This window comes from Aythya marila, assembly GCF_965140915.1.
Source record: "Aythya marila genome assembly, chromosome: 3".
Taxonomy (NCBI): domain Eukaryota; kingdom Metazoa; phylum Chordata; class Aves; order Anseriformes; family Anatidae; genus Aythya; species Aythya marila.
This window is the reverse complement of record NC_139044.1, coordinates 109,984,957-110,010,550: the sequence shown is the minus strand read 5'-3', so window position 1 is coordinate 110,010,550 and position 25,594 is coordinate 109,984,957. Positions and strand designations below refer to the sequence as shown.

At 38.0% G+C, this 25,594-nt stretch overlaps 1 protein-coding gene across 2 annotated transcripts in view; it reads left to right on the top strand.

Moving 5' to 3' along the window:
- Nucleotides 1–25,594, top strand: part of LDAH (lipid droplet associated hydrolase) — a 118,607-nt gene that overhangs the window by 68,313 nt on the left and 24,700 nt on the right. For both annotated transcript variants that reach the window (XM_082758045.1, XM_082758046.1), the window contains one exon: nt 13,091–13,331. In XM_082758045.1, the coding sequence (XP_082614171.1) occupies nt 13,091–13,331 (241 nt within the window). The remainder of the gene's footprint in view (nt 1–13,090; nt 13,332–25,594) is intronic.

Below are 25,594 nucleotides of genomic sequence, written 5' to 3'. Positions count from 1 at the left end.
TAAGGATCACATTTACTGGTCCATGTACTGTGAGGGTACCTGCAGATGCAATGCAGTGGTCTCATGGGAGTGCTACACTGAAAAATAATCCCACCCTGTACTTCCAACATGAAAATGGAAAGAATTTCTCCTGGAAAGTGGCAGCTGCACTCCGACATTCATGTAATGGGAGCAACTGAAAGCTTTATGGTGTGTAACTGTGACACTGCATTCCAACATAAGCTTCTCCCTGCCCTTCTTCCAACCAATAAACTATTCTTCCTCTCTCTTCACTCTCACCCCTCCTAATCTTCTTCTGTTTATATGCTTTAATCATAATAGCAACAAATCCATCCCTGCTGGTATTATCACACCGTTGCAAATTTTGGCTGTCTCCTTTGGCACTTCCCTTGTAGATGGAATGATACTGCCCACTTTGATGGGGCTTAATTCTCAATGTAAAATACTGCTCTGTCAATGAATATTTTCTCTATTAAACTATTTTCTGTCCAACAATAAGATACAGCTTTTTGGGAGAACAGTTTTCTCATTATTACCTTAACCCATAAAAAGGCTTTTTCTTTTTCTTGTTCTTTTTCTTTTTCTCGTTCTTTTTATTTTTCTTTTTCTTTTTATTTTTCTCATTCTTTTTCTCTTTCTTTTTCTCATTCTTTTTCTCTTTCTTTTTGTCTTTCTTTTTGTCTTTCTTTTTCTTTTTCTTTTTCTTTTTCTCATTCTTTTTCTCATTCTTTTTCTCATTCTTTTTCTCATTCTTTTTCTTTTTCTCATTCTTTTTCTTTTTCTTTTTCTTTTTCTTTTTCTTTTTCTTTTTCTTTTTCTTTTTCTTTTTCTTTTTCTTTTTCTTTTTCTTTTTCCTTTTCTCTTTCTCTTTCTTTTTCTCATTCTTTTTCTTTCTCTTCCTCTTCCTCTTCCTCTTCCTCTTCCTCTTCCTCTTTCTCTTTCTCTTTCTCTTTCTCTTTCTTTCTCTTTCTCTTTGTTTTTCTTTTCTTCTTCTTCTTCTTTTCCTTTTTTGCTTTTACCTTTGCTTTTCTTCTTTTTTTTTTCTTTTTCCTTTTCTTCTTTTTTCTTTTTCTTTTTTCTTAACTTTTTGTGAAAGACTTCACTTACCCAAATATTTGTAGTTCAGTGTATTCGTTTGCATTTCAGCTCTGAGAGACTTGAAAAATTTAATAAACAGTCCGTGTATTTGATATATTAAATATTTTTAATAATTTGCAAATAGGTCAGTATGTAGAGCAGACCTGTTGGGAAATGGTTTGTGGTGTTTGTAGAGAACACTTCGGAGTTCTTGTCTTTTGTATGTTTAGCAGAATTCTGGACTTTGGCTGGGAAAATTCTGGAAGTACTTCTTATTGGAAAATATTTCAAGTAATGTGAAACAACAGATCATATTTTCTTGTGACGTGACCCACTTGTAAGATGAAGTATGGATAGTCCCTCTCCTGCCATCATTAAAAAGGTTTCAGCAGTGGAAGGCAGGTGTTACAGAAGATACCAACAGCCTTTTGAGAGGGGAACCTGCAACCGAGAAAACAAGATACAACTGAAAACTTACTGGTTTAAAAGAGAATTGTCAGTGGTCTCAATTTACTTCTTAGTCCAAGAAGAGATTCTGTAACTATCACGGTGAGTGTTTTAGGGCAGCCTTTGTCTTCATCTGTCTATACAAGAACAGATAGAGAGAATCTTAGTCTCTCAGGCTGAGAATATCATGGCTTTGGTGAGACCTATATAGGCTGTGAACAGTCATATTTAATAAAATAAATCCTTTAATCAGAATTTTTAAGGAGGCAAAATTAAGGCCTATTACATTGATGGAAATTTTGCCACTGGTTCTGACAAGACCAAAGTCACACTCATGGCCTTACAGTAGGTGGAATCACATAGGACCTGAAGCATTCACTGGGCTACTGGACTCTTTAGGACTCTCCAGTTATTAAACTTGTGAACAGCTACACTGATGGCAAAGGTAATTTCTTACTCTTAGCAGCTGAAGTTACATAATGTCAAGATTTCCATGCCTCTCACTTGCTTTCCATTGAAAAATATACCCTGAGTTATTTTCATGCCCTTTTAGTGCTGCCATTATTAAACTTTGCAGAACAGGTTTTAGTATACTCCCAATAATTTTATGCAAATTAATACTGTAGAAGCCTGAACGCAATTCACATTTTAAAAGGACTCTTCATATAGCTGGTGCAATGAGTTCAGTCATAGGTTTCCACTATATAGGGCCCAGAATCAAATTTATACTAAGTCAATGGAAAGTGGCCTTGAAGTAAGCATGAATTTATTCGCACCTCACCTTGCTGCAAATGACACTCAGGCCTACATATGTTTGGATGTGATCATCGTACGCAGCACTGTGTTCATCGTTGCACTGAAGACTACAGCATTTGAAATACAAATTCATTAAAAAAATGCTGGTCCTTGAATTTTGCTTCCATCCAGGTGGAACTGCCAGGAAGCACTGGAGGCTTGAGGTATTAAAGACATAGTTCAAATAAAATTGAATAGTGTATGTTAAGTAGAGACAGTGCCAGGACATGGAAAGCCTTATGATCGCTGTAGAGCATTTCAAACAGCTGAGAATATTGCTTGCTATTTATATCATCAGGTAGAATCTGAAAGCAAATAGTAAAAAAAATAAACCTAAGTTTTCATTCATTTGAAAAGCATATGCACTGTATATATTTGAACACCACGGGTCAAATTTAGAAGTTGAAAGAAGGCATAGTAAATTTTATTGTAATACTGTATATGTTGAATATAAAGAGTAATAGACCAACAGACTGAGAGAAAACAATATTTAAAATGGTGTGGAGCAGATAGATTGACTTCTATTTCAAGGCATCCTACTAATTGCTTTTCCTGCTAAATTCTTCTATTTTTGCTACATAGAGAAGAAATAAAACAGTACTAGATGCACTGCTGAGTTGAGGATAATTTCTGCAGCAGCCAACAAATTGGCTGTACTTCTGTTTGTTTACGTGGGGGAGTTCTGACACTTTCCATCAGCTGGAAAGTTGAGTTTGTGTGTTTTCCTACCATTGAGCAGCATCAGCTAAGACTTAGCATCTATTTATACCTTAAATTATTCCCATCTTCTTTTTCCAGAATAGTCTGTAAAAGTACAACACAGGTTAGGTGCCCACAAGGTGCATTGGTATATTCGTTTTGCTCCTGCATTTCATTAGTAAGGAATAGCATGGCTATTCTTGGCTGGTGTTTGTGCTACAGCTAAAAGAATGCCTTAGACTAACTTCTCCCAGAAATGGTGACATACCTCAGGCAAAAAATATACCAGGGACAGAATATGAAAGCAAGCCATGCTCCTTAAGTTGTTTCTAACAATATTTTTCTGATTAAGTCATGAAAAAGTAAGGAAAAAACTTGGCTTTGTGAATGAGTCTGTAGGGTGGGGAAACGGAAAAGCGAGTTTGCTGTAATCTGTTGTGTTACCTTGCACTACTTGGGATGGTACAAGAAATCTGATGGCTGGGAAATTATGAATCAACATACTCAAAAAGGAGGTTTACCCTTAAATTTCATTAACTGTTGTTCAGCTCACATATATTTAACAGGGAATTTACAAAAAAGAATGTGTCTAATATCACTAAGGACAGCATTGTCCTTACAACAGTTTAATCTTTCCTTTAAATAATAGTTAATAGGTCTTTATGCTTTAACTCAGTTAGTATCACAGCAAAATACTGTGAAATTGTGAAGATTATGCACAAGTGCACAAAACAAATATCAGCATCATCTGTACCTTTCATTACTTTTTATCTTGAAGGATGTTAATGCTCTTGAAGTATTTGTAAACAACACATATATGTATGTATATATGTATGTATACTGTTTCCTGAAGAATCCATATAGTTAATACTTTATGTGTATGTCCAAACAGAAATAGACTGAGGTAAAAATTGTATGGTTGTTTGAATTTCTGTTACACTGAATCCAGCCTGTTGTAATAATAGGCTCTCAGAACAAAATTCCACAAATCTCTAAAATCTCTGTTGTATTTCAGAGCGTTGGAGATGTGTCTGACACAGGTTGACCAGCTCCCTTAAGGTCCATATAGTCATGAAGTTTTACAGACGTGAGAAGGGGTCTACATGGGTTGTACCTGTGGTCCCAAAGAAACAAGGGTGTTCTCTCTCTCTATCACACACTGATAATTCTCATTTTGCCCGTTTTGCTCAAAACCAGAATATGAATTGAATTCAAACCCTACGTCAATCTGTTAAGACTACACCAAAAGTAATTTTATCTATAAAAACATGAGGTCAAGTATGAACAAAGGAGAGTACATCAGATGCCAAGAGGCAGAGACATCCCTGACATCAGACTAAGATAAACAGAAAACAGCCCTCCAACAGGAAACAGCCCTTGTCACACAGCCAACCTGAGCCGAGGGTGTGATGCAACACAATATGAAAGCAATATTGTTTTGTTAAAGTATGTTATGAATTTTAAGTTGCTTTGCTTTTCAGATCTCTAGAGGAGACGTTGATTGGGGCTTGGCTACTACTTCTCCCCAGCCTCAGCTCTTGCTGACGGGGCTCTAGTTTGACCTTTGAGTGACAACCTTGCCAAGGAACAAGAGGGAGAAGGCTGTGAAGACAGCCGTGTCAGCACAGCACTTTGAGGAGGCAGCCTCATCTCAGACACATATTGTAAGAATTAAAAGTTTGGGTGTTTGGGAGAGAGACTTAAAAATGGTATCTTCATATTCTGTGTATTTGCCGTTTCTTATACGTCTTGTGAGTCATATTTGCACAGGTGGGGTGTAAGAAAAGTCTGCTTTTCTCAGTGGAGTAACGAAGTGCACAGTAGAGGGGTAAGGATTTCCATCAGTGATTTTATGAAGATGAATGACATGTCACCGTGGAGAGAACTCACCCGCATTTTAGCTTGGCATAATACAGCTTATAGGACAGAAAAGCATTCATACTACTGTGCCGTGTAATTTCTAGCCAACCATGTTCAAGAAAAAGGAATTCAGACTGAAATAAGTAGAGGGAAAGCCTACAAGGATAATGAGGAACCTAAATTATGGGAGGAAAGGAATTCTCCATCAGCACTAATCTCTGTGATTTTCTTTGGCAGCATTTTCTGGTGGCTAAAAAAGAAAAAAAAAAAATTCCTGGGATTTTCTGAATATTTTAATTTAATGACTTCCATATCAGAAAAGGGGGCCCATGCCAGTCATAGTACTGTGAGGCTGCCATATTCTCATCCTGTGCTCATCCTGTGCTGTATTGTGCGTTTTGAAGGGTTGGGTATTTTTCTAAAGCATCATAAATTTGTCATTGGTTGTCATTGGTTGTTAGAGGGTTATGGTAAGACAACAAGGAAATGCAGAGTGGCTGTGGACTGGGTTTAGCGATCATCTTGTGCTGGAATGTTTAAAACAGTTCATTTCATTAACAGAATTCTTTTAATTAAAGTGAAATTTTTTTGACTATTGTTCTCAACTTCGTGTTTCATTCTTAATTTTTCAGAGAAGGGTTAAAAACTTTACAAATAACATTTTTGTTTCTTTTTTTTTTTTTTCCCTCTGGAAAAGGTAAAGTAGAAAGTCAAAAGTAATTGTTTACCATAAATGCATTTCCTGATGTGTTTGCTCTGTGGGCTGCACAGTCTGTTGTCAGGTGAATTCAGAACATGGCGCATTTGAATTTTTATTTCTTTCCATCACATCTACTTGTGTCACTGGTCCCACACAAAATATTTTCTTATCCTTCACATTTATAGCCCTTAAAAATCAGTAGTTACGTCCCACCACTCCATTCCCTCTTTGCTCCCATTTTGCCAAGTTATTCATATTTCTCTACATAAACATAACTTCCTTTAGAAAAAATTATCATCAAAGTTCTTCATTGATTTTAGGCTTTATTCGTGGCTGGCTTTCGGTTGAAACCTTTCTTTTTAGGATGTAGAGCACAGAATACAATCTTATTTGTCTCCCAAGGAGACAGAGCTTCCTCGGGCATTTGTGATGTTCTTCCTCACTATATGTAACATTAACCTGCTAAGCTTCTCTCTCTCTTGCTTTCCTCACTGTATCATATTGCAAATCATCAGCTCTTCACGATTCCTCATGTGTCCCTTCAGCTGTATTACTTGCCAACTTTTTTCCTACTTGTTCATGTTCTGAATTGTTTTTCCTGGGCATATTTAAAGATAGCAGTAGTTTTGAGTTTGTTCCATGAGCTGAGCAATTAAAACACCAAATTTAGCTTTACAAAACCTCGTTATTGTATTGCTTCTTCCTATTTTTTTTTTTGCATTTGTTTGCTTTTTTTTTTTTTCTGTACTTCTGCTCGGAAAAACTGCATTAACTATCTTGAAACAGATAACCAGTTTGGATCTCAGAAAGCCAGTTTGGCATTCTGAGAAAGTTTGACATTCACTGGAAACTGAAATCTAGCTACAAAAGAAAGGTAGTGGCAGCCATTATGAAATTCTTCTAGCTTTTCTTCTTCTACTGCATCTGTAATTTGAAGACCATTTTTGCAAGCATCAAGCATATGCAGAGTATGTTTCTGATTTCTAAGCAGTCCAACATCAAGGTCACTTGATGCAAATGCAGACTTTGCTTGACTAAAAAGCAATGGGAAAGCATTATACAACTTTATCTGTATTTGAAAGTGCAAGTTATTACATAGCTAATCTGCTTCAATGGCAGAGGTAGCCTAGAACACAGGGTAGCAGTGTAGTTTCACAGTGCTGTCGCAATCATCATGCTCTGATGATGGTGCTAACGTGCATTTTTTGTCTTGACATACTTTATAGATACGGTACATATAGTATGAAGTGGTTTAATAAGTTTGAAACATCCAATACTTCCAAGGGAATTGTTGTGTATCTGCAGCTTTTACAGAAGTAAATTCTAAACTTCAGTCTTTATACCTCGCCATGGTAAGCGACATCAGTAAATTCACACAGTGTTTTCAGTGCTGGAAACAATACAGCCTTAGTGTGTCTGTGCACTCTCCTGGTGCATTCAGAGCCCTGCTTCTGTTGGTGCACGTGAAGAACTCAGTCCTCAGCCGTATCCTGAGTAAATCTGTGAAAACTCTAACAGAAGGGCTTGTGATCAAGAGTGTTGAAACAATCTGTTCTCAGATTATGAAAGCCTGAATACCCTTTACTAAAGTAGAGTGGAGAAGGTGTTTATGAATTGCTATAGAGTTTTCTGTAATCTTCCTGCCTTAACAGTATAAATTTGTATGTGGAGCCATCTAACTTTGAATTTCAGTTTATTCATCTTTAAAAAAAGTATGGTAAGACGTCTCTGGGTGACTTAATTCTTATAAAGCACTTCGAAATTTCCAGGGGTAGTATTGTTTTTCAACTGTGTTTGAGATGTTTGTTCTGCGGCATGTTTAATATCCCCAAACATTCATTTGGGATCACAGGACATCTAGAAGGTAAAATAGAAGAAAGTGCACATCATATGGGATTGCTTCACACCAGGAGTGAAATAGTTTTTTTGTAACTTCTGTACATTCTTTCGTTCTTTTTCTGTCTTGAAATGATTTGGTTTTGTGTATATCGAGCTGTGACAGACAGCGTGCTCATGCAAGAAACAAAATAGCATCTCAAAATGAGCAGTTGAAGGAGAAATTCTTACAGATTTTAAAATATAATTTCTTTTTTACAGTGTGTGCAAAGGAAAAACTGAATAGAGGAGTGTGTTTAGAAAAGGGACTGAGCAAAGTGAGATGGCAAGCCTAGAAAGTCCTGTTTTGTGCAAGGAAAGTGTAAGCAAATGCCGGCTGTTTTGTCCGGCGCGTTTTCTTGGAAATCTTCTCAGCACAGCTGTGTTAATAAAGCAGGGTACGCTTCCCTGACCCGAGTTGTTTTGCCTACAGGTTTCTGCATACTGAGTAAAAGAAATTGTGATTAATGTGGCACTCTGTGTCAAGGGTAGACTGTAGATTATCATTAAGTGCATCATTATGTTAGCTTTGAAAAATTTACTAGGTTTCACCTGACAGATAATAGCTTTTCTTTTGCCAACACAACAGAGGAATAATAAACTAATACATGGGATGAACCAGATATATCAAAAGAAGTGTTACTTTTGACAGAGAAACGGCTTTTACTTTTCTTCGTTTTTTTTTTTTTTCCAAAGGATTTTAAAGTAAAACTTCCTCACTTATTTTCTTCCCAGCCCTGTGATATGAAATCAAGCCTCCTTTCCACATCCTGGTGCTATCGATACGGGTCAGGGGTGTGTGGCTGCAGAGCCATACTTGGATGCTTTGGTACTTACCATGGGTCAGCGCGATGGCTCGCTTATAAAAAATAATAGATTGCTTCCTGCTTCTGCCAGCTGATTTCATCTCTGGAGTTGCTGTGGGCTGCGAGTTGCGTAACGGGCGTGGAATCCAAACCTTGAGTTCTTTTTGTTGGTGGTTATTGTATTAACCGTTCCTACACCCCCAGTGAGGAAAGAACAGATTATTCAGCAGGAGCAAATGCTTTCCAAAACCTTCTCCACTCAAAAGTCAGAGCGAGCCTTCAGTGACCATCAATTGTGCCACTAAAGCAGAGTGAACCAGCAGGTTAGTTTTGAAGAAGTTTTAGTTTCTGGTAGTGTAGGAGAAATATTTTCTTCAGTGAGTCAGACTTTTGTTATTTTACAGCTGCAGTAGAGAAATCTGAACATGCTCAAGAGGTGTCATGGGCAGGGACAACCTGTCCATTGAGAGCCAAGGTATGTGACCAGCAAAGCCTGGCTGCAGTTAATGGATTCACCTACTTGGAGTCTCTTCTAAACCAAAAAATAAAAAACACAAGATCTTTAAAATGACTCATACTCCTTTCTGACGTTCATATCAGGCTTTTCACTTCCTGCCTGCTCTTCTCCCCCATTTTTTTTCTCTTAGTAAAATGGCATTATATATTACGAGCAAGCAACAAAGTGGCACAGCTCTCTCCTGGCTCATTTTAAATGTCTACTTAATCTCAGGTGCCTGAGTTTGTAGCCATGCATAATCAAAACTACTTGATTTCTGAAGTGTTGAGCTCCTCTCATTGACTTCACAGGAGTTAACAGGTCTGAAAACCATGTCACTCTTTCGAATACTGATTGTAAATTGCACCCATTTGTTTGTGAGGTGTTACATCCTCAATATTGTCATTGACCAATCCCTAAAACAAGTAGCATTACCCACTGAAACTTGAAATCATAGCTGCCAAATGTATTTCAGCTCTTTCAGTTGAAGGCATTAATGAAAAATATTAGTCTGTTTTTTTTGGCTGGATCTGATCTTCATACTTTCAGTGTCTTTATATAGAAACTGTTTAAACATTTTACAAATATCCTTTGTTTGTGTGGTCAAGACTAATAAATTGTGCAGTGATAAACAGCAATTTGTTGTAAATTTAATTGTTTAATGTTTTGTTCTCTGTTCTCATTGTAATCAAAACAAAAGATTTCCAACTCTTTTTGCAAATCCCAAACCGTTGAAATAACCATTATGCACTAAAAACTTGAGTAGATTCAGTTGTTGCTGTATAGCCTGTTCTGGGCAGAGTCCTGGGCTTGTGGATGTCCTGACTCAAGTTTCAGCTCCAGTTTCCTTTGGAAAAAGTGGCCACTGAGTGTCATAGCAGTTGTGTGAACGTGGATGTCCTGTCTCATGCTTGACATGCTCACATCTAGAAAGTGAATGTCTTTACAGGTAGGATTTTTTTTCTGATTTATAAGTGCAAATGCTGGATGTTAGAATTCAGACTAGTGCCTGAGCTCCCTTCAGAGTTAGTAAATTGGATGTCCTCTTTCTGTGACTGCTCTTAGCTTTTATACCACCATCTTGTTTTAAATAGATTAAAATCTGGATAGAAAGCCAAGAAGTACAGGAATGTGCGTAAGTTCTTAACATAGGTAGTTTGGAGGAAGCCTGTGTTTTGTTCTTCAATATTTGCATGAAGCAGTGATGACATGAAGCAAATCATACTCATTTAGAGATCCTGCTTAACCAAAGCTCCTTGGTCAACATCATTCTTTCGAGGACTCACTTTTCCTTTGAAGTAAGTGCTCTCTCATCTCTCTGTCATGTAGAACTTGCTGTGCAGACCATACGTACCTGAAAATTGATAGCTCTAGACACCAAAGTATATAAACAGTGACAAAAAGGAATAGAATAGTGGGTAATGTTACATTTTTTTGTTGTTAACAAGATCTAAACCACAAAAATTTGTGAGATGCTGCATCGTATTACCATCCCTTGAACTGCTGAGGTCTTAAGGTCTATGTAATGTAAAGGGTTAAAAGTAGATAATGGAAATTGAAGAAGCTGCCTGCTGACAAGACAAAAGAAAAAACACGCCTTATGCCCTGAACTTTAACTGTGAATGTAGGCATTATCCTGGGGGCTGAAATCTTGCACTTTAGTATCATTTTAAGTAAATAACTGGTAAGCAAGTTAAAAAAAAAATAAAAAAATTTACAAATATTGTCTATTGTAAAAACAATCAGCAGTGACAATTTCAGTATAATGTAGGAATATATGCACTGTTTTTAGCAGTTTGACCAAAGCACAAAATGGGTAAGTGATACAATCTACATACAGTTCTCAGCAAATCATCATGGGAATGGGGCATGTTTGCCTTCAGTAGGTTCACTGGGTGACTTGTAGAAGTCCCCAGATCCATTCAAGTCTCTGTAAGTAGTGCTTCTGGTTAGCCAGCTCTCTGCCTTCCCAAGTGCTTAACCAATAAATATCCCTAGCCTTTGAATCAGGGGTAATTTGAACCAGGAGATTTGGATTTCTCACCCTAGTTATCTGTAACACTTTTTGTATTTTGATTTATTGCTATCACAAGAAATTTCTATAATTACATGTGAGAAGGATTTCCATAAACAAAGGGGTCATTTGCCTTTACACATTACTTAATGATGTACGGTGTGGCATTCATAGCTGTGAATACCTGGTGCTTTGTAATAGATAATGCTCTCCATCTACAGAATGACCAGTTATATAGTAATTCTGGAAGTTGTAATGTGAATATAATTGTGTGCCATCTATGTGATTTCAGCTGGTGTAAATTGCAACTAGATGAGATCCTCACATTTGACAAGACAAAAATGATTTTAACTGATGTTGAGTGTTTGAATCTTTTTATTTTCCTTCATTTTACCTGTATAATTCTAATTCACTTATTACATATGGCTTTTACAAACATCTGTGTCATTATAATAAAATATGTTAAGTCTGTTGTATCCACAGTGGTATTGCAAAGAAATTGAACTACATCTTTAAGCAATTCAGCAGGCAAATGCACATTTCAAAATCCTGGCTCAGGAATCTAGCTGTAAACTAAGAAATAGCTGATAAGTGTTTGAAAAATATAAATTTTGAATTTCTTTGTTATTGTCTGCCAAAGATTAAAGAAAGAAATTAAATAAAATTACCCTCTACATTACCACCATCTTTTAAATTTGTATGCCATTAAAAATGCAGGAATGTGAGGGCTTTGTAACAGCTTTCTTGGTTTGTCTTTCTTTTGCCTCCAAGGTTTAGCAACTTCCCCCAGTGGTTAGTACAGCACTCCAAGCAACTAATCCTGTATCTATAAACTGTAATGTCAAAGGATTAATGTGTGCCTGGGAACGCAGGTCAAATCTGCTTTAGATCACAAGAGTTTGAGTTCAGCTCCTAGCTGAAATATCACGAAACTACCATATAATTTAGTACAAGTCTTGCATTCCTATACTTCAGCTGCTGGTTGCCTTTAATAAAAAGAGGCCCAGGACTGATTTCCCCGAGAATGTATTTTTCTTTGTCTAAAACCAAAGTAGTATCAGCTGGAAAGTAGAAGGATTTCTTAAAATAGTTCTGTATTCGATATAAATAACACTTTCAAAGTCTGCTTTTAAAGTACTGTAGAAAGTGCAGCACGGCAAGTTACTGCTATTTCCTGAATTACTCCCGTTTGCTGTGTTACAATGCCCAGATTTCATGAGCATCCCATCACAGCATGCCTTGCCTTCTGCCCAGAGAGCTGCTGAGGGCATGGCGCTGCACACAGGTGCAATGGCATGCAGGAGCTGACTCTAATTCGAGAGTAAAGACAAATATTTGAAAATATTTTTTAAAATGCTAATTTAATTTATGTATTATGTCAAATTATATATGCAGTAAGCAGACATGTATAACTGCATCTTTTTCTGTTCATGCTGAGTCTCCAACAAAGCACGGCGATTTATGCCTAATTATCTGCAAATGTAATATCTAGAATCTCTCATGTTTTGCATTCTTGATAATTCTGCAAGGTACAGAAGTTGTGTGTCTTCAAGGCATTTTCCTATATGAATTCTTCTAGTATGTTTATACTTCCAGGGAAAAGTGGCAGGTATTCTTTAATAATATTTGATATTAACATAGAAATATACCGGAGAGTAGGAGTATCAATTTGCTTTTTCTTAGTGTGGGTATGTTTTTTTAATTAATTTCGTTCTGTTTTAAGGCTGCAGTATATTCTGTTATCATCAAATAAGATAACGTATTGGTTTTAAAATACATCTATTTCAATTTGGTATGCAGAAAGCAGTCGTGTGTACCACTGTATGCACCTTAGTGAGGGGGCTGCGTGCTTATTCTTTTGCCCTGACCAGGCATACCTGTGTGGATCTGCAAATCGGAAAACCTGTGTGCTCTCAGACTGTAAAGATACTGTCTTAGCAGCGGAAACTTTTAAATGTGTTTGTTTTACTCGGAGAAAGCAGTTAAAAGAGCCAGGTGCTTTGCTGCCATATCGCTCTGCTCCGGTGTGCTGCCCTCTTGTGGGGCCAGCTCCTGCTGGGCCAGCCCGCTGGGCTCTCCTGCCCAGCACCTTATTTCCCAGCTAAACACATCCCATTCTGACCGGTAGAACCCAGCATGTCATAACCAGCTTCTTGTTTGCCTCATTTTAAAAAAATAATAATCATCTGGGCACGCCACGAAGCCTGCCTACGTGTCTGCACCTGGCAGACCCAAGCAGGCCCCGTTTGCCACTTTGCCTCCTAGGTCGTGCTGTGGTGCTGCGGGACGCTGCTGACAGTGGTTTTCTCTTGGCCCCACAGGTCCTGCGCTCTGTGCTGCTGTTTCCCACCATAGAGCGCATGGCTCAGTCCCCGCAAGGCAAGCTGATGACACCCCTGCTGTGCAAGCTGCGGTACATCCTGTACATGCCCGTCTACCTGCTCTCCTTCTTGCCGGAGGGGGTCAAAGCTTCCCTGGTGCGCTTTGCTCTGCGAGGGATGAAAACCTGTGACGAGTCCTCTATAACAACCTCAGTAAATCTCTTCAGCGTGGATTGCATTGGTGAGTGCATTTTTTTTTTATTGCACCAACTTTTGTATTGTTTGAGTTGTGTAAATGTTGATGTTGTACACAAATGCTCCATACTAAAGCGTGAATCAATTTTTAAGGACAGGTCTAATCTTTCCTCCAATTAAGACCGCAAAAACAAGAAAATCATAAACGATTCAATCAAAAAAAAAAAAATCTTAAGGGGGAAAATAACAAATAAAATACTTTCCTAAAGAATATATATTTGTTAAGAAAACTAACCTATATTAATAACAGTATTTTGTGTGATTAAACCACTGCTTTACAATCTAATTTATGTTATTTATCCCTTCTTACCTTTTGCTTTTCTTTCATATTGGGTAGTGAAAATAAATCAATAATCAGTTTAACAAAGGGTTCTTCACATCTGTTTTTTTAAGCTACGATTTAACTGTCTCAGTGGATTTTGTAATGTGAATTGGAATATTGATAAACTTAGGAAAGGGTCTTCAGCCTGCAAAACCACAGAGAAGTTACTTTGTGCAAAGAAGAATGTCAGTGCTTTTTGGGCAAAGACAGAAGATTAACGTTCTTGCAGTGATATGGCACACTGTAAGCATATTTTGCACATTCTAGCAACAGGAACAGCTTTAAGAAAGGGAATAATTTCAGATAAATTACATTAAGTTTAGAATGAAAACCAGAACATGGATTGTGCTATACTCCAGGTATTTTGGTAAGTTAGCAGTTGAAAACAATTTGGACTAGAATTGACATGCTAACACAGTAATAATAGCAAGAAGGAAGTTTAGATTGCATTAATAGTAGTAAAAACACATTCCTAGATTTCCAGTTGTGTTCTGTCTTCTATCAGTTAATTTTACCTCCTAATCGACCAAACAGATGTGCCAGAGTGATTCTGTACTTGCAGCGAGTCCCTTTAACCTCAGCCCATATCTGTGAGTGTGTTGCTCTGTACCAGACTCTCTTGTAGGACTGTGCAGAGACTGAAAGCAGGATGGGCAGCGAGGGTTTTTACTGTCAAACCCCAGACAGTGTTGTTTATGTTGCACAAATGTGACAGAATAGTAGTTGCTGCATTGTAGTACCCTGTACCTGACAAAACCAGGCTCCTAGTCAATAATGTAAACTTCTGATAGGAGTCATATGGTCTGCTGATTGTGTTCCTGTTAATTTATGGTAATTTTATGATGCCCAAGGAGAAAACTTGCATGCAGTCATATGTACATTAGGACTTCAGGCTTCTTCCTCTGCTAATTTATTCTCAGAGAAAGGTATGTGAAGGTCTGTGGGGTCATGTCTCTACAAGCCAGGAGTCCTTCTCTGGTCCACACAGATAAACTTCTACCTCTCAAAACAGGTAGCCGCATCCAGAGTTGTATTGGAAATGGTCCTTGGCCTGTGTTAACCTCCAAAAAAAGCATGGCCAGACATTGTTTGTGAGTGCTGTTTGGCCAAGACCACAGCACTGCCAGGAATAATTTAAAAGAGCGGATTTTGAGTGCTGCTGTTGGAGCCTGACTTGTCAAGCTGCTCAGTCCCCTAGTGCATCTGTCCTGGGGTGTCTGCCGGCTGTAATTTTCTGGTTGCACCCATGTCTGATCTGTGTCCAAGCTGCAAGGAAAATAGCAGCAAAAGTCAGGCTAAAGGGACTTGTACTCATAGGATGTGATCTTTGTCTATGCTCAATTTATTGACTGAATTCATTATACCAGAATGAAAGTCTTTGTGAGCCAATGTCTTGTAAAACTTGCACAAATAGGCGTTATTGATGCAACTCATTCCTTTGGGCTTGTGATATCATCTCTCTTAGCAGAATTCCCCTTCGGTTCCATCTTCGGAAACTGATGATATTTTACAGCCCAGTGACTCAGGACCACATGCGTGGATTAATAATTGTAGGGCTTTCCGGATATTGCCTGTTAGCCTTCTCTTGTATTCTTTGTGGACAATAGAAAATGTAACCCTTCAGCAAGAATTGCTGAGCTTAGCATGACAACTGAGACTGTCCTACAGAACTGCTCATCTGCAAGTGAGTGAAGTCCCTGAATTTGTGGTAAATATTCTTCTGATCGACTCCTTGTCCCTTAATAAACTGCTAGATATGGTTGAGAAATGTTGAGCAAATGAAGTTGTTTCTCCTCTCCAGGAAGGTTGCATGTCAACTCATTAAAAATACACATATTGCCTTTGGCATGTACATCTGTTGCATTACTGTAATTGTAATAAAAGCTGTGATTAAGAGCAGAAAAGATGGTAAAAGTTTCCTTAAAACTAATACGTCCGTTAAAACAAATCAACCTGCCAGGGATTTGTTACCACATCCAAAGCTTAGTCACAACAATGTTTTTTCTCCTCTGAAAGGAAATGAGATTTGAAAACTTAATTATAGCGGAACTGTAAGACTTAGTGCTGCTCCCATTGAAATCAAGAGTGAAAAGCTCCCTTCAGTGGCAACAGGATCAGGGCCCCTAGCTGAAGGACTCAGTCAGAGGGGTTAGGGTGTTGTGAAGGAAGAATTATATTACCTGTCTATCCAACTGTTTCAAATTAAGTTTGCTCCTGCTTCTTATCCAAACTCATCTTTCCATTGTCCCAACCTTGCAACTGATGGCATGGAGAAGCCCCAGTCAAACAGCAGAAGCTGTTGTGATGACATTGTCCAGAAAGGTAACGTGGTATGAAGTCTTATCCTGAAGGGGAAATAATAGGAGGAGGAGAGACAGCAAGGACTATAAAGAAAATTGATTGTAGGGAAGGATAGGAAGACATAGCTTAAAAATAAAAATAAAGTTGCTAGAATTAAGCAAAGGGGTCTAAAGGCAGCTTGCCTACCTGGATTTTAAACTTCTAGCAAGGGTATTCTGGGGCAGAAAAAGTATTACAGCTAACAAACTGGCATTGAGATACTTGTATTCATGAATGTATGGGATGAATAGACAGAAAAATTGGACCTGAGCGACCATGAGTTATCTGAAATATCATGCTGTTTATTCAGCCTGGCAAAACAAGGATACCCCTATCTAGGACAGCGATAGTTATTCTACAAATCTTGTGTAACTCTTCAGTACTGGAACACTTTGGCACTCTAGCCTGTTGAAATTTGTAAACATTTCTTTGGTGACAGATGCCAGTAGCAGACTTACAGTGACAGTAAACCATTCTATCTACATAGGACAGGATTTATTGTCCACCAGTTTGACTGGCAAACTTCCTCCATTTGTTTCTGTAGAATTTCCACAAAAGCACAGACATTACATAATAGGTAAACACTGCAAGGCTTTTTCGGGAGGCGGGCTCAGGGGTCAGAGGTTAACATCTGGATGACAGGGAAGATACAGATAAGCATAATAGCAAGAAAAACCTCCAACTGGCCCAAAGGGGGTCGTCCTTTGTGATCTTGAACCTGTGACTTCCCTTGAGGAATCTCCCTGTTTATTTAACCTATTCACAGAGCAGGGGACTACAGAAATCTGGGAGGGAGGGAGGGAGGGAGGGAGGAGAAGAACTCCTTTGTTGAATTCAGGCAGGTTGGGGAGGAGGGAACTTAAAAACCTGAAATGAGGATTTCAGAGGTGTTTAGACTATCACACAAGTGAAAGCTGGAGACAGAAAGATTTTCGTTTTATTTTATGAGTCCAAGAGATGTTGTAAGAAGACAAGGAATTAAGATTGAACAGCAGAATTTAGATTCAAACCGTAACATGTTCCAAGTGTGCAGACATTCAGATTTCATGTGTAGTGTTTATATTTCATCCACTTTACAGAGAACAAAGTGCTAAGGCAGTGTTAGGCAATCTACTCTGATGCCTGAGTTAGGAAACTGTATATAGTCCACAATCCTGTGCAGGATGGTTAGATTCCCAGCTATGGAAACCTAGATCACCTCTCTCTGTTGGCTGTACAGGGTAGCAAAATTACATGCTTGGAATGCCGTAGAGGAGAAAGTTTTCTCATAGGATAAAATCTTCAGAACTGGCAAAAAGAGCATCTGTGAAATGAATTTGTATAAAAAGCCAGTGAAATGTAGTCTTCTAGTTGTTGCAGACCACTATGGAAATGGAATATAAGCTTTACATTAACTGAGTTATTATAAAATTTCATCTCCAGGGAGCCAACTGGCAAATTTTATTCTACATTTGAATTATTCCCACCTTGGGAGTTCTCATGTCCTGAGATCTGCTTCTATTCTAATTCTCTCTTCTTAAACAAGGAGATGTTAAATATGACACTAAGCGTAGTCTTCATCTGCCCATGTGTAAACATCATGCTGTCCAAATAGTTGGCATCTAAAGCAGGTCAGGTGAATCGCACCCTACAGATGACTTTTCTTTACAGACTGCAAAGGGACCCTATCTCTGCTAGGCACCTAAACTTAGAGGAGATAAATCCCTCTCTGCATCTACTGGCTGTTCATTTTGCAGCTGAGATCAACAATCAATGGGATCAGAATTGTACCCTTGCTGCTGGAAGGAAAGGCAGATATCCCCACGCTCTGACTGCGTTACAATTTATAACTGCTGGTTTCTAGCGATAGTCTTGTCCTTTGCTTCCTACCTTATTTGAAAACTCATTTCACTTATTCAGCCCCGCTTCCTGACGACTAAAACAGGAAATTTTTGGAGAATTCTATTGTGAGGCTAAACTGCTGTAGAAAAACCCATCTAACTAAAATGTTCAGGTAAGGACACTGTGTGGTGTTATTTTCATGACACACATGAACCGCTCCAACTATGCAACTGATATTTTTTGGAGCTAAAAATGACTGTTTAAAGTATTAGATCAGTATTTAATATGTGAATTCACATGAAATGATGAAATCAGAGCACTTTGCCCACCCAGCTTCTAATCAGTACTTTAGAAAGCTGTATAATAGCTTATTTTTATAGCTGAAGTTTTATAGCTACAGTTTAATTTACTTTTATTTCTGTTTTGCAAAAAACGGTGTTCTTTTCTTACACTGAAATGAAAATTTAACTCCTAAAAGCAGTAGAAGATACGATGAGCACCTCTAAATCCATCATGAAACGCAGTGCTCTTTTGGTTGGAGTTGTATGGAACTGTATGGCTCTCCATTCAGGCATGTAAGGCCAAGGAGCCATTGCATATTCTGCTTTTTCATCTTGATTTAGGGATCTGTGTTTTTTTTTTGATTACCAACAATTTGTGCAATATTAGTCAAATTTATCTGATTACTTTCCATAAGTCTATCTAGGTCATCTCATTTCAAACACATTTTAAGAAGAACCTGACATTCAAGACAGTGAGCATCAGTGAGCATTGCTCAAGTCAAGCCATGAGTTATTGCCCAGCATCCCATAGCTGATCACTAGCAGAACTGTACATAAATGTACATCCCAAGGCAACATTTTAGTTACCTAATCTGCTTAACCATTAATTTAACCTTATAAATGTATATAGATATCTTAGTCATGAGAAACTTGCACAAACCACATCAGCTAGACAGGCTGATGTTCGTGCACTGCATTTTAAAGTAGAGTCGGAAACTGAAACCACAGAGGATTTGAAGTATTATCTTGCAAACTGACACCTATGTTTTTCATAGCAGTCATGAAAAAAGCTTTCCTTCCCCCTGCCACTGGACAACTGTGCAGATGAGTAAATTTTCAAGTTAATTTTTTCAGTACACAATTTAAAGGATTGATTAAAAGAATTGATTTATTTTTTCTTCTGATGTAAGTAAGTTTTAAATAACTTCTGGCTCTAATGAAGAAATCATTCCAAAGGTATTTTTTATTATTTTTATAACTAAATATGTATAGAATTTCAGAGTTGATTTATAGCTAGACAAAATTTCAGCACAGAAATTACCAGCATGATGAGTAAATTATAACTACATAAAGTAAATAAGCTTATATCTGGACATAACAGTATAGCATATCACAGGTAGGCAACAAAGATGAAGCTCAGCAGGTATCCTCTCATCTTTCTATATGCATTCTTTGATACTCAATGGTTCATAGAGAGGTCAAAACGATAGAGCAGACAACCTTCCTCCTTCTCACTAGTTTCTAAGTGGTATCCACATCATTTCCTGAAATCAGGTAACTCTACAGCGCTCTCTTACAAGATGCTTTTTGCCTGTATTTGAATTTGCTTCTGCCCAGGGTCAGAAGGCTGCTGTAGGCAGCCCACCAGTCCGACCCAGCGTGCTAAATCTTCTGATCCTGCAGAGTTTCTCTGCAGGCTCCTGTGTGCTGTCACAGCTGAGCCCTATCCACTTCTGACATTTTAAGTGATGATCGTAATATGTATTTCTGCAAAGTGTTTAAGAGAGTGTTTCCTTACCTGTGGAAACACAGTAATATTTTATCACCTGCTTTGCAGGAAAAGGGGCCAAAGAATAACAGCCTTTAATATTTTCATGTTTCCTCTGCTACTGTTTATTTTCCTGTGCGATGCCTGACTAAAATGTTTGTTTAATGTTGTCGGACAACTCACCTTACCAAGGCAGCACTTAAGCTGACGGAAAAAGCTCACATCTGCTTTATTCTTTCTGCGAGTGAACTAAAGTTTTCCTTATTTAAAAGTAGGATGCTCATATTAAGTTACTGGTGGAAGGCAATGACTTTTATGTATTTATAGTCCTATTTATTTTTTAAAGTCAATCTGCTTCATAATTTACCCCACTTCCAAAAGAAAGAAAGACATTTAACAAGGACTTTTATTACTTGCGAAAGCTTTTACTTTCCTGTGAAAACCTTGTGAAAATAATAGTAATAATGTGGAAATTTCTCATTGGTTTTATTTCTTTTAATTATTCCTCCTTTTCTTCTTGGGGGAAAAACCCAACGTAAAAGACTCCCATCATAAATATTACTCATAAGGCGTGAATGTTTGGATAGCGGAGCTGCTGATCATTTCCATGAAATGTGAGGCACTGTTGGGATTTGCTTTGGGAAGGGGAGATTGTTTATTCACCCCGGTGGGGTTTCATCCCTAGGGATATGATTTACTCCCACAGATTTGCAACGAGTCTAACAATACACTGCAAACGGCATGAAAAAGGAAAGGGTAACATCAACAAAGCCAAAAGGATGTTGAAAATAACTATATGCCAGTTAAATGGTACCAGCTACATTTCCTTTCCGCTAGCCACTGTCAGATGCAGTCATCTGTGTGTTGGTACTTTATTTCCCCTAGTCCCACTACAAAAACCCCTGGATTCAGGGGAAAGATCCCCTTCCACAGTAGACTCATGCCTTTTGTCTAAGAAGTGTCTGTCTAAATTTTTCAAGAAATAGAGCTCCTAGATCTGTCATAACTTGTGTTTGCTGGTTAGGAGTTTACCTTGATCCATAAGTCCTTTCTGAAATTAAAGTATATATTCTGCGATCAATCTCTGTAGTCCCAACAGAGCACTGAAGCATGTGCTAAAGCCATACCTATGGGTGGACCGCAGACACTGTCTTGGAGTAGTTTTTTTGGAGATTAACATTTACAAAGCTGCTAACTAGTGCAATACCTGTTATTCCATGCAACTAAAGGAAACACCAGTCTCTGTGTAATTGCTTCAGTCACATATTGCAGTATTTCAATCTGTTTTGCCAATACTGCTTGTCAGGAAAATGTCAACCAGTGTTCATTGTCTGCCCTTCTTAACTCTTTAACATGATGATATTATCAAGGTTAAAATTCAGTAGAGTCTTCATGGGTCTATGGAGGAAATGCTGGTTATCTGGAGAAATCCAAGTGGTGCAAGAGATTAGTTACTGGTTAGAGTAATAGCTGACAGTATTTACAATGAGTTTTAAAATCAGTGGTTTTATCTTTAGCAAAGAGTGATGCAAAGTTCACTTTTTGTACCAATCAAATCCAGTGCACCCGAGAGGGACTTCACGCCATTCAGAGGACAGTGTGGTGCAGTTGTTGAACTCCATCAGGGTTCCTCAAGGAAGGGGCAAATCCAGAAAAACCCTTAAACTGAGCTGCATAAAGCTGCTCACATGTTCAAACATGTGTCTAGGAGAGCATATTAACTCCCACTAGAGCCCAGGCAGGGAGCACAGCGTGGAGATGCTAACTTGATGCATACACTGCCTGTCCTTGGGGACTGAGGACCACCTACACCAGACCCTTCTGTGCCCCTCTTAGACAAGAAGAGAGCAGATGACCAAAAATCTGGACTATAGCAGAAATCTTATCATCATGGCCAACTGCCAGGGTTTATGAGAGCTTAAACTGGAGATTTTCCAGCTAAGGGGTAGTTCTATCATTTGAAGATAATGGGAGTTACTCCCAAGCAATCTTGGGCAGGATAAAGCCCATAGACATTTCGGTTTCCATCACACCTCACTTCTTCTGCTTGTGTTTCATTACACGAAGTAAAGGAGTGTTTTTCACACTCCTTAACAAAGCATCTATTGTTTGTAAAACACTCGGATATAATTGTTGAATAACTTTTTGTTTATTTTTGCCTTCAACCCCTGCTATGCTTTCTCAAGCACAGCTGACTGATTTTCATGTGTAGTTCTGATCTTCCTGCAACTTGAATACCAAGCAGATTAAAGACGTCCGTCATAACAAATGCGGCTATTTCTGCCTAATTGTGTTGATCGTGATTATATATTAATTGGTATGTTTTCATTCCAAATTCAATTGTAAACTGAACCAGAACCCAAAGTCAATGTTTACATCTTGTAAGCCGCTAAACATCAACATTTTATCTAATGTGTGTGTGCATGTGTGGAAGCACATGTTCCTGCTTTAGTCATCCTTGATACTAAGCAGTTCCTTCTGTTTGATGTTTTAAACAATGTTATACGATATTTCCAAGATTGCTGTTGGCAATAATTACCAGTAGAAAATATGTTTTCCCCATAGGAAATTACACTGCTGTTTGGTATTATTAGTTCGTACCACCGTGTTCTGAGTCTTTCTGAGGAATGACAGAGATTGCTTCCTTAAGAGCAAAGGATAAACTGGAAAGGAAACTAGTGTTACACTCCTCTGAAGACCCTTGCAATAAGATAGGCAACTTACCAGGAAAAAAACTCTGACCAGATAGTAGTATGTTCCCTGAGGATAATGTGTTTTCAAAAGCTCAGCCTACTTTTTGCAGGGAATTTCAGTTTAGCATGAGGATCCAATCCAGAACTGATTAATCATTTTGCAATTTAAGCACTTTCACTGTAGAGTTGAGAGGACTTTTGAAAGAGTCATATATTACATGTCAAGATGCAGATGAGCTCTGTTGCACTATGAAAATACTAGCCTTTGGCAAGCATCTTCCCATTTAAATTAAATCATTTTCTTTTCTTCTATGCTCTGTCCTCCCCCAGAACGAGGAGCAAACCTCCATGCAAATTTGCAATTCCTTGTGGTACAGCCATGGATTTATAAATAGACTGTAAAACCTGTAGGACAGAAGTGATATTTTTCCTAATAGTTTGAATAGCCTCTGACACACTGAAAGCCAAACCCCAGACTGTGACCTTTAGCACTCCCACCTAATTTGTGCACCTAATTCATAGTTAGAAAAATGATCTGATCAGGTAGTAAGTTTTCAGTTAGGACTCTTCTCTTTTGCTACATTTAACAGCAAATTGTCAATCTACTTGTATATTGTCCAGTTTATCTTTAAAGAGACCAGGAATGGGAATTAAAACGTGCCAATGTTTTATATATTTTAAAACATTTCTCAAGTATTTCATAATACCAGATTATTGTGAAATTATCCGGCTGCCAGGCAAATTTACTAAGGGAGGCCTCAGTGAAGCATTCTGTGAGAGGGAGACCAAGAATTTGTGGAGGTTCTTCGGAAGTCCCTTGTGTGACATGAGAAAGAATCATTTCAGGTTTTTCTATGTTTAACACTGCCAGTACCTGACAAAATGCAGTCTTTACTGCAGTCCTTAGCCAACACAAATAATAATTTAAAGTAATAGCAATAAGGAATTAAATGGCAAATAGTGAAACAGCAGATGCATTCTGTGAAAAATAAATGACAGTAAATGATAGTTTGCCAAGGCAGAGCATCAGAAATGTCCTGGGAAACTGCAGTCAATGTGAGAAAGAAGGATGTATGGGAGCAAACTACAGATAGTGAAAAACTGTTACAACTAATGACAGTGGAATGAGGTTGCTTGGTTTCAACAGGCATTAAGACATGACAATTAAAACCACTGTGCTTCTTCAAAAGAATATTTTCAAGTATGCATGGGTGTACAGGGGCTCGATCACTGTCAGTCAGATCAACATCATAGGGGCTTTAGTTTCCGCAAGCATGAAGAAATGATTAATAGCAAAACATTTAGTAAAGAAGGCTTGAGGAAGAGTTTATGAGGAAAGATAAGTATACATATGTAATACATATATATAGTATAGAGCAGGAGTGCCCTCCTGAAGAGTGTGAAATTAAGACAAACAAATAAATTTGTAAGAGATTACAGTAACATTGCAAAGAAGATAGCAGCTGAGCAAGGTAATGTGCAGGTGATGTACATTCCAAAAATATGGAAAATGAAGTAGTGTCACAAGCCTTTGTAAATTAGTTAATTGGTGTAACAGACATAGGTGGGATAACAAGCAGAACTAGAATACCAATGCTAAGGGATATAGCTTGCTTAGGAAAGAAGGGCACAGAGAAAGGAGGAGGACAGACTGACTTGTTCTGACATCCCAATGCTAAGGAGAGGGAGACATCTTGAATATTATGTCCAACAAACCAGGGCAGACAGATCCATGAGGCTCTTTCTGAGAAACATCTGAGCCATCTGAAGTACATTATTTCATATGCTTGACTTGACGTCTGTAGAAGAAGGAATACGGCAACACAGACACTGTCAAGCTAGCTCTCATAAGGTGTTGTTTTCTTTTTTCTTTCCTTTTTTATAATATATAAAAAGTGGTGAAAGCAACTGGTAGAAAATATGCTGGATACAGAGAATTTGAAGGTGAAAAGCAGATCGGCTGAATGTACTGAGGGTAACATTTCTGCTAGAACAGAAATACTTACATGTCTACAGCAGAAAGCTGAGATTCATCTCAATTAATTCCCTTAAAATTCTGTCATTGTCAGTGGAGAGATATAGGTAACGTTCCTGTAATATGTCTAGGTGACTACTTGAGGGTGAGATAAATTGTCTTCTTTACAGTGTGAAGGGAGATAAATTAAGCCTTCAAAATCCACATTTACTTATATGAATCCCATGACAGATACTGAAATATGATGATCTTCAAGGAAAAAGTAAATAAATTAGAATTGTTTAGACTAAACAAGAAACAAAAAAGCATGGTAAGAGTTTTCAAGTAAAGAATAATCATTTAATGTCCATGGTAGACAACATAATGTGTAACAGTAGATTCAGATTAGACTTTAGTTAATGATGAGAAAGGAATTCTTGACTGGATTTCATGGGAAGATAATGAAACTTCCATCATGTGTGCTTTCTAAGAACAGGATGAGCAAATATCTGCTGAAAATGGCATCAATATCCTTGATATTCCCTTAGACCATTGGAGAAAATTTCCAGCCCCTATGATTTCATTCACTTTAAAGATGCAAGAGTAGCATCCAGAATTTCAGAACTTCAACAAGAGACAACATGGTAAGAACCAAGCAAAACTGATGAACTACAGATACAACACAGAATGTTTGAGAAAAATAAACTATAGAAAAAAAAATGTCAGGTAATAGTTGAAAACAGACCTGAGAGTTCAGAAAATGCCAGAATGCAGATTCATTCTGAATTGCAGATTGGATGTAGGGTACAGAAAATGTTATGCCAGGAGCTGCCAAAGGTGGCTCTGGTTACTGATAGAAATAAGCTAAATGAGTGCAGGACTTGTAGTAGCATTGGAGTACGATCTTCCATACTGTTTAATGAATTTTCTGGTGTGGTTTTGGCCTGCTCCAACAGGATTCTCCTAGTATTCAAGCCTTAGGGCCAGAGAAGAAAGAGTTCCTGATTCCATCTGGTATAATGGTGCAGATACAGCCCAGAATTGTACCTCCAAAAGCTGTGGAAGTTTGATTGTTGGAAAGCAGTTGTGAGAAAACACAACAAACAAACACAAACAAGTTTGACTGGAAATTGCCAAAGCAGAAGCTGAGAAATTGGTAAGACAAAGAAGACGGATCATTTAATGTTCTGAGGGGTAAGATAGAGTAGGAAAGGCATTTTACAAAGGTATTGACCAAAAAGTAAAAAGAGGAAAGGCTATCAACAGCAAGCCAGTGTGGAAATGTGTTTTTACGGAGTGCAAAGAATGGTAGAGCAGAAAAGAACCAAGGGTTCTTTTATCCAGAAATA